The following is a 9,422-nucleotide window of genomic DNA, read 5'->3' as shown; positions in this document are numbered from 1 at the left end:
CGTTAAATGTCTCTCACCCTAAAAAGTTGGACTTGGGTCTACTACTACTACTGGACTTGAACGAGCCTCTGCTACGGCTCGCACGGAGGTCCTCGGCGTCGTGGAACGACACGCTGTGGACGATCTGCGACGTGCGGTCCCTGAGCCGCTGCAGCTTGGGCCTCATCCTGTCGCCGAGGGACGACTTCCTGCGGACGGGTTTGCTGCGCCTCTGTCCGTCCGTCGGCGTCCCGTTGTCGCCGTCGCCCTCGTTTTCGTGGTGGTGGTGGTGGTGCAGGTGGAGTTTAAGGGGGTTCAGGTGCGGGTGGAGGAGAGCGTTGGAGAACCTCCGGCGGGCGCCGGCGCCGGTGGCGGTGGTGGTCCCGGCCGCTCCGTTGACCGCGTTCTCCGAGTCGGGGTCCCCGGCGCCGCCGCTTGACGACGCTCCGGCGATTTCTCGTATGTCTATGGTGGAGTTGCCGGTCAGATACTGACAGGCCTTTTAGGAGGAAGAAATGATATTGTGTTATTATGATTGGTTATATTAGTGTATGCAAGCCTTTTATTTCCAGTACATTATGTTATCCATCTTTGTGCCTTTATGATACGTTATATTTTACACAGCATTAAGAGCCAAGATGTCTCCCTTAGGCCTGATAGCTATTGTTTATGGTACAGCTTGTCCTTGTAACATGACAGTATAACTATGGTCTGATTCCTCGTGGCATAACTACTGTACTGTATTAAAGCAGTGGTTCTCAACGTGTACAGTACATGTTTTTCTTTTTTTGTGGGGGGGGAGATGACAGTGAAGTGACAATTTAAAGACATTTTTAATACCTTTTTTTTTCTTTTTAAGAAAAAGAAAAGGAAAAAGGCAGCTAATTCATCAAAAGTAGTCAACAAACTAAAAACTGTTCCCCAGTTCAAATGTGATTATTTTGGGGGTTGCGTCCTGAAAAGGTTGAGAACCACTGTATCAACCCTTTAAGACCAGGAACGCATCTGTGTCATTTTAAGATTTCTTTGGCTATATGAAAATAGCAGATCTACAAGCTCATAGCGCGGCACTCGAGCTTGTAGATCTGCTTCTTCTTTTTTTAATCGTGACAATGTGTGCAAATCTTTAGTTTGAATATATATATACTTTTTTAAAGCAAAAGTTCAAATCTTTGCTTGATTTTACAAATGTCTTCTAAATCCTAACAGTTCTTTTTTCCTAAAGTGTTTTTTGTATTTCTTTTTTTTTTAACTATATATATACTATTTTTTGCTATATTATCAATGGTTTTCAAACCTTTTTCATGTCAAGTACCCCCAAAAAATAATGTATTTGACCACGGACCCCCTCCCATCTAAAAATATTTTGTTCCAGGGACCCCCAGAAGCAAAGATTTGAGTTCAAAATGTATATAAAGGATTTGCACAAATGTTCACAATTTTTCTAAAAATAGCAGATCTACAAGCTCATAGCGCGGCACTCGGTGCCGCGCTATGTGCTTGTAGATCTGCTATTTTTGAATAGCCAAAGACATCTTAAAATGACCCACCTGCGTTCCCTTCCCGGCCTTAAAGGGTTAGTTAAAGCACCAACAACATCACCGCCTTCTATCTAAAGTAGCGCCTCTGACCCCGTTCATTTCCTATGCAACCGATTCCTATTATACCTTCTTCCCGCTGTAGTCCCTGACCTCCACGTCGGCGTCGTAGGCGCCCACCAGCAGCTTCACCACGTCGGCTTGGCCGTGCATGGCGGCCAGGTGCAGCGGCGTGTACCCGCCGGCGCCCGAGCGCACGTCCACGTCCACGGCCACGCCGTGCCGCTTGGCGAAGTTGACGAGGAGCGCCAGCAGCTCGGGCCGGCCGTGCTTGGCGGCCCAGTGGAGGCACGTGAAGCCCGTGACGAAGTCCCGCCGCAGCAGCAGGGCGGGCTCGTCGGCCAGCAGGTGCTGCAGGCCGCCCCATTCGCCGTCCGACGCGCACATCATCCAGGCGTGCTCCAGCGGGTCCAGGGCCACGGACGCCCGGTCCTCGTCCGCCATGGAGGACGCCAGGGAGGCGGAGTCGTCGCCGTCGCTTCTCGACGAGTCCTTGCACCTTTTATGGACGTGAGGCGTGTTATGGACAAAATGATATCACATACCACGATTATTTTTGACTAAATACCTCTATCGATGTTGCGATAATATATCATTGTGAAGATAATACACAGAGATCATATCTCGGTACCTTTTAGATCAGTGTTTTTCAAGCTGTAACTCCCCAAAATAATCATATTTGAACTGGGGACGCCCAAAAATAATGATATTTGAACTGGGGACGCCCAAAAATAATCATATTTGAACTGGGGACGCCCAAAAATAATGATATTTGAACTGGGGACGCCCAAAAATAATCATATTTGAACTGGGGACGCCCAAAGATAATCATATTTGAACTGGGGACGCCCAAAAATAATCATATTTGAACTGGGGACGCCCAAAGATAATCATATTTGAACTGGGGACACCCAAAGATAATCATATTTGAACTGGGGACGCCCAAAAATAATCATATTTGAACTGGGGACGCTCAAAAATAATCATATTTGAACAGGGGTCCCCCCACCCTGACAAGCACTTGGAATGTAGGAGTTGAGGCATAACATTCCACAGATACATATTATGAAAATAGCAGATCTACAAGCTCGCATCGCCTCTTGTTGCGAGGCGTTGTGAGCTTGCAGATCTAATATTTTCACAATTTTCGCCTCTTATATTATTTGACAATTTGGCCAATGTTTGACCAGTTTTTATAGTATATAAAAACTGTAGTTTGTTGATTACTTTTTAGGTATTAAAAAAGGTCTTAAAGGGTCTTAAAATCATGTGCCGACCCACAGATTGAGAACCCCCTGCTTTAAATAACGTTTTCAAACATAGCAAAAACATATATTTCTATTATATATCATTATTAATATTTGGCTGCAATTTTTTGACATTTTGGACAATTTCTAAAAGACCCAGACCTTATCACGTCTCATATCACAATTAAATAATAGATACCCAGCAGCCGCTTTACCGTGACAGGTGAACAGAGTTTCTCAGCGCCATGCTCCGGCGCACCTGCGGCGAGCTGTTCATCATGAGCTCGATGAAGTTCTGGCGGCTGGCTCTCGGCGTGGCGTTGTCGTCGCTGCCCGACAGGCTGCCGCGGGACGGGGACTCGTCGTCCTCATCGGACGGGTGACTGGACCGCAGGCTGCGCAGGGACCCCGTGGAGTTCCGCCGGCGCGAGCCCTGCTGTGGTACAACGACACCGTTATATAGGGCAGTGGTTCTCAAACTTTTTCATGTCAAGGACCCCCAAATTGACTCTTGTTACCCCACGGACCCCCATTTGAAAAAATAAGCCAGGGACCCCAATAAGAGAAGTTTTTTTTTTACGGCTCTAGCAGTGATTCTCAATCATTGTAATTTAAGGACCCCCCCAGTTTGACGTGCATTAGGGCTACAGACCCCCATTTAATGGCATTTCTATCTCTGGGACCCCAATTCATATTGTAAAATCAATGTTAATTTATATCCGAGAGTACCCCTGGGGGTCCCCGGACCCCACTTTGAGAACCAATGCTATAGGGCAGTGGTGTAAAGTAACTAAGTGTACCAGTGATGGAAGAAGTGGTATGTTTTTTTTGTTTTAACTTGAGTAAAAGTATCAATACCACAATGTAGAAATACTCTGTTACAAGTAGGCCAACACGTCCGGTATTCAAGATTTACTTGAGTGAAAGTACGCCAAAATATACTAAAGTACCAACAGTAAAAGTATTCATTATGCAGAATGTCTCATTTCACAAGTTACATTCACATTGTATAAAAAGCCTGTGAAAATTGCAGATCTACAAGCTCACAAGGCGTTGCAGGCTTTCATGCATGAAATGCAGCTCACAGCGCTTTACTGAGGAAGAATACAATTACAGAAAAAAATACAAATAATTTAACAATAAAGCAAAAAAAGCATAAAACAACATTAAAAGAAAAGTAAAAAAAGACAGTGAATCAGGCAAAACAGTGAGGACACGAATATCAACACATGAGATTTAAAAAATCAACTAAAAGCAAGAGTGAAGAACTAGGTCTTGTGCTGTGCTTTAAAGCAGTGGTTTTCAACCAGTGGTCCGGGGACCACCAGTGGTCCTTGAGGGAGTACCAGGGGGTCCCCATGCAGCAAAATTAGTTAACACAGCGTCACAATCATTTTTTAACCACTTAGCTTTGGCTATTCCAAAATAGCAGATATACAAGCTCGTAGCATGACACCAAGTGCCGCTTTATGAGCTTGTAGAATAGATCTGCTATTTTTGAAAAACCTTGAAAAAGTGTGCACATCTTTGAATAAAAAAACAGATGGGGGTCCGCAGCAAAATATATATCAATTTAGGGGTCCAGCTAAGCAGTGGTGTAAACTAACTACATTCACTCAAGTACTGTACTTAAGTACAACTTTGAGGTACTTTTACTTTACTGGATTATTTCCAATTGTCTATACTTTTACTTTTACCCCACTACATCTCAGAGGCAAATATTGTACTTTTACTCCACTACAATTATTTGGAAACTTTAGTTACTTTGCAGATATAAATGATTACATTATAAAACATACATCAACCACTTTAGCCCTGACGCGTCATGACGCGTTGTGAGCTTGTAGATCTGCTATTTTCAAACACTTTAGTACTTTGACTTTTGGTACTTTAAGTACATTTTGATACCAATACTTTGGTACTTTTACTCAAGTAAATTTTGAATTCCGGACTTTTACTTGTAACAGAGTAGCCTATACTAATGACACTTTTACAGTTTACTTAAGTAAAACATGCGAGTACTTTTCTGGCCAAGCACCAACCTGTTCTGGCGTGGTGCCACTGTGGACATCACCACCACCACCACCATGCCCATGGTGCTGATGAAGATGTCCGGGCAAGTCGAACATAGATCCATCAGCAGCGGCCGGCAGAGGCGAGGCTTCGATGATGGCGATCTGCGGGATGTCAGGCGCGGGTTCCCGGTCCGCCCGGACGCGTCTCTCCGCTGACGCTCCGCCGCTGCCGCCGCCGCTCTTCTCACTTTTATTAAACCCCAACGCGTTCCCCATGTCGTCGAATCCTACTCCACTCGCGACCCCCTCCTCCTCCTCCTCAACTACAGCCACAGGTTGTTGTTGTTGTTGTTGGGGGCCGTTTAGGTTCTCCTCTTTGCTACTGTCAACCAAAATGGTTCCAGGAGAAATGTGTGTCTCGCCTCTTCTTCTCGCCTGTGTGTCGTTTCCGTAACCTGAGCCTACAGGTGATAGTTGTGCTGCTTGTTGTTGCTGCTGGAGGTGCGCCTCCTCGCCGCTTGTGACGCTTTCCCCTCCGGAGCGCTCCGTGCGCTCGGAACGCGTCTCTGTGGCGCACGGCTGCTGCTGCTGCTGTTTCCCCATGATCTCCACCGCGTTGTCGCACCTAAATGCAGTGGTGGGGGAAAAATAAACGTTTTTTACTAGCCCCTATACGGAACCTCTCCGTCCGCTGTACAGCTCAGTCCGAGATGAGGTTCCTCTTTTCCCTCTGCCGTTTGAGCAGGACATTGTCGCACATTTCCCACTTTACATGTTTCTTACCCCTTTCTGCACATCGTATCCAAAAAGTAAAGCTTTCCCGCCATTCCCTCAGATGTTTTAAGTTCTAGCGCACCATAAAATCTACCCAACAAGTTGAAGAAAGTATTTAATTTGCCTCGGTCTTCATCCGGTTCCATAATATTTTGCATTAGAAGATGCAATTCAACATTTGACCAGTAGGGGAATCAGTAATGTTATCTCTACGGGCGCAACTCTTGCGCAATGTCTTAAAAACATGTAACCGGATGAAGACCGAGGCAAATTAAATACTTTCTTCAACTCGTTGGATAGCTTTTATGGTGCGCTAGAACTTAAAACATCTGAGAGAATGGCGGAAAAACTTTACTTTTTGGATACGATTCGTATCCAAAAAGTAAAGTTTTTCATACGATGTGCAGAAAGGGGTAAGAAACATGTAAAGTGGAAATGTGCGACAATGTCCTGCTCAAACGGCAGAGGGAAACGAGGAACCTCATCTCGGAGCTGTACAGCGGAGGGAAAGGTTCCGTAGGAGGTAGTTTTTTACTAGTTCACCCAAAAAAAACGTTTCTTTTTTGTTCACACCAAAACAAAATCGATTAGTCACCCCATGGAGACTTGAATTCATGGATATTTTTCTGTTTTTGTCGCATTCCTAAGACAATAATGTGATGACCAGCGGGCCAGTAGGCAGCGGTCGGTCATCAAATTATTGGCTTAGGAATGCGACAAAAACTTCCATGAATTCGTCTCCATGGGGTGACTAATCGATAGGGAAAAAAACATTTTAGGACTGAAGTGGGTAATGTAGGCTACGTTTTGTGAAAATAATATCCATCAAGTAACTAAAGCTGTCAAATAATTGTAGTGGAGTAAAAAAAAAAAGGACAATATTTGCCTCATGAGATGTAGAGGAGTATAAGTAAAAAGTATTGGAAATTAGACAGGTTACTGAAGTGAAGAACGTTTTTTTTTTTTAATAACCTCATGTACTTACTTTGCACCACTGCCTAGATCATTGGTTCTCAAAGTGGGGTCTGGGGACCCCCCCAGCAAATCATAGTTACATAGCATCACAATTGTTTTAACCACTTTATCCATTTATATGTTGGCTATTCAAAAATAGCAGAAGTAAATGCTCAAGCTGTGAGCTTGTATCTGCTATTTTTGAAAACATTTGAAAACTATCGAAAATGTTTGGAATTCTTGGAGTATTTTTTTTTTTTTTTTTTTTTAAACAAATGTCTTCTGGGGATCATGGCACAAAAAAAAAATCAGATGGGGGTCTGCCTCCAAATATATATCAATTTGGGGGTCCCCTTGGCATGAAAAAGTTTGAGAACTATACTGGCCTAGATGCGTCCTCCTCCTGTCCCGGTACTGTCACCACCTCCTGTCCCTGTCCCGGTACTGTCACCTCCTCCTGTCCCGGTACTGTCACCTCCTCCTGTCCCTGTCCCGGTACTGTCACCTCCTCCTGTCCCGGTACTGTCACCTCCGTCCCCGCAGCACCTGCCCCGCTTGTCCCGGGGACGTTACCGTTCTCTTTGACTACTAAACGGCGATACTTCTTCTTCAGACAGACGCACTTGACGCCGTTGTCGTCGGTTTTGACGAACGCGACGTTGTCGACGAAGCCCTTGAACGTCTCCCGGACGGTGGCCCTCCTCTTCTGGCGGTCCCCAGCCCCGGGGACCGACGACAACGACAGCACGGGTTTAAAGTGCTCCAGTAAATCCTTGTTTGTCGCCCTGCCACCCCGTCCCGTTAGAAAGTGGAGGATCGCGTCCTGTGTGCACTCTGTCGCCATCGTGATCGGCCCTCTTTTTTAGCCTGTATAATGAATGAGTGCTCACTGCTTCCTTTAAACCGCTTCACTCCCCGATCGCGATCTATAATCGTGGACGGTGGACTTTATAGTTCGATAATCGTCGCTGTCTGTCTGTCTGTCTGTCCCAATCACGTTACAGTTTGACTCTGCATCCCCGCTGCTCTGCATTGAGAAGGTTATTCACTGAGCTGCACATAGAGCTGCGCGACATAGATCCGTTCTGATTCATTTGCAGGCTACTTATTTTAATCCCACAATGGAGTCGTTTCAAAATAGTTTTTCAAATAAAGCCTAGAATTAGCTATTACCATCAGGCAGGAGGCTTAGGATCCCAACAAATAATAATAATAATGATAATACTAATAAAGGACAACTCTGAATTTGTGCTATCTGCTGTGATTAGATTGAATTGATTGAATACTTTATTAGTAGTTTGCAAAAAAAAAAAAAAAACACAGGAAAGTACAGTTCAATACAAGGATTTTAAACCCAAGAAAGCTTTGGCTTGTTTCCATTGGGGTCCTTGTGTACTCAATTCATCGAAACATTTAATGACAGACAAATATACACTACTATGCAAAACATCATATAAACAGTTAGAAATAAAAAAAATAATATGTACAGTAAACAATTCGTATATTATGTAGGCATATATAGCCTATATTTGAAGTAAAAATACTTTAGCCTATACTATTCCCCTTTCCCCTCCCACCCAACCCATACACAGCCCATCACTGTTGCGGTTATTATGGGAATGTATTGCATTTGTGTTTTATTGCATTTGTTGTATTTTATGTAGGCCTATTAGTTGTGTTCTTACTGTTTAGGGGAAAAAAAAATCCATGTCATGTTAAATGTAATGGACAACATACAACAAAGTTGTCTTTATCTTTATAAGATTTACTAGGCTGCAGCAAGAAATTGAAAACCAGGTTTACAAACATAAACCTCAAGGTGAATGACACTCTCATTTCATCCAAACGGGAAGTGAGTAAAATCCTCAACATATTCTTCACGACCGTGGCCTCAGAGTTAGTTGAAAAACTACCCCCTCACTCTGGGAGTCATGGTGGAGAGTATGTTGATTCATTTTACGATAAACAGGGTGTACGCAAAGACGATTTTAAACTCTCCCCTGTGTCAACAGATGAGGTGTTTAAAAAATTGAGTGCACTCCAACAACACAGAGCCACAGGTCCCGACAACATCCCCGCTAAATTTCTAAAAGACTCAGCCGCCTCCATTGCCCCAATCATTACCCACATAATAAACCTCTCCATCATACAGGGACGGGTCCCTAACGACTTCAAAAAAGCAAGAGTGACCCCTCTGTACAAAAAAGGAAACCAATTAGACCCTGGCAACTACCGCCCTATTTCTATTCTTAGCTCCATCTCGAAAGTCATGGAAAAAATAGTCTATGAACAGGTTGAAAAGTACCTTGCCGAAAAAAATCTAATTTACGAATTCCAATCTGGTTTCAGAACAAACCACTCCACTGACACATGCCTTCTCTATTTGAACGACTCTATCAAACAAGATGTCGACAAGGGCAAATATTGCGGCATGGTCATGCTGGACCTCCAGAAGGCTTTTGACACCGTTAATCACCCAATTATGATCAATAAGCTCAAAGCAATAGGCTTTGATGACACGTCGGTGAACTGGATGAGATCCTACCTGGAAGGGAGGGAGCAAGTGGTGGAAGTAAACGGCACCCAGTCCCCTCCCCTCCCAGTGACTTGTGGTGTTCCTCAAGGAAGCATACTAGGACCACTACTGTTCCTGATATATGTGAATGATATGTCCTCAGCTTGCGACTGCAAACTGTTCCTGTTCGCAGATGACTCGGCTCTGCTGGTCTCGGACAGGGACAGGCTGCAGGTTGAGAAAACTCTCAGCACTGAACTCAACAAGATCTGCATCTGGCTCTCCGACAACAAACTCTCATTACACCTGGGTAAAACTGAATCCATCCTCTTTGGGTCCA

General features: G+C 44.4%; 1 protein-coding gene across 2 annotated transcripts; it reads right to left on the bottom strand.

Annotated features, from left to right (window-relative positions):
* Positions 1–7,615, bottom strand: LOC311040493 (uncharacterized protein). 2 transcript variants are annotated; one of them, XM_084050806.1, is made up of 5 exons: positions 6,954–7,615; positions 4,867–5,464; positions 3,040–3,260; positions 1,647–2,076; positions 1–478 (listed from the first exon to the last, which is right to left on the bottom strand). In XM_084050806.1, exons 1-5 carry the CDS (start codon positions 7,409–7,411, stop codon positions 14–16), a joined length of 2,172 nt encoding a protein of 723 aa, XP_083906932.1. In that variant the 5' UTR covers positions 7,412–7,615; the 3' UTR covers positions 1–13. The 2 variants fall into 2 exon arrangements, with proteins under 2 accessions (XP_083906932.1, XP_083906933.1); XM_084050807.1 differs by having other exon boundaries at positions 3,040–3,257.
* Between the last annotated feature and the right edge of the window lie 1,807 nt (positions 7,616–9,422).

The sequence above is a fragment of the Gymnoscopelus microlampas genome, assembly GCF_963454915.1.
Source record: "Gymnoscopelus microlampas genome assembly, chromosome: 24".
In the NCBI taxonomy this organism is placed as follows: Eukaryota; Metazoa; Chordata; class Actinopteri; order Myctophiformes; family Myctophidae; genus Gymnoscopelus; species Gymnoscopelus microlampas.
The sequence above is the reverse complement of the archived record's forward strand: the minus strand, read 5'-3'. Positions and strand labels throughout refer to the sequence as shown.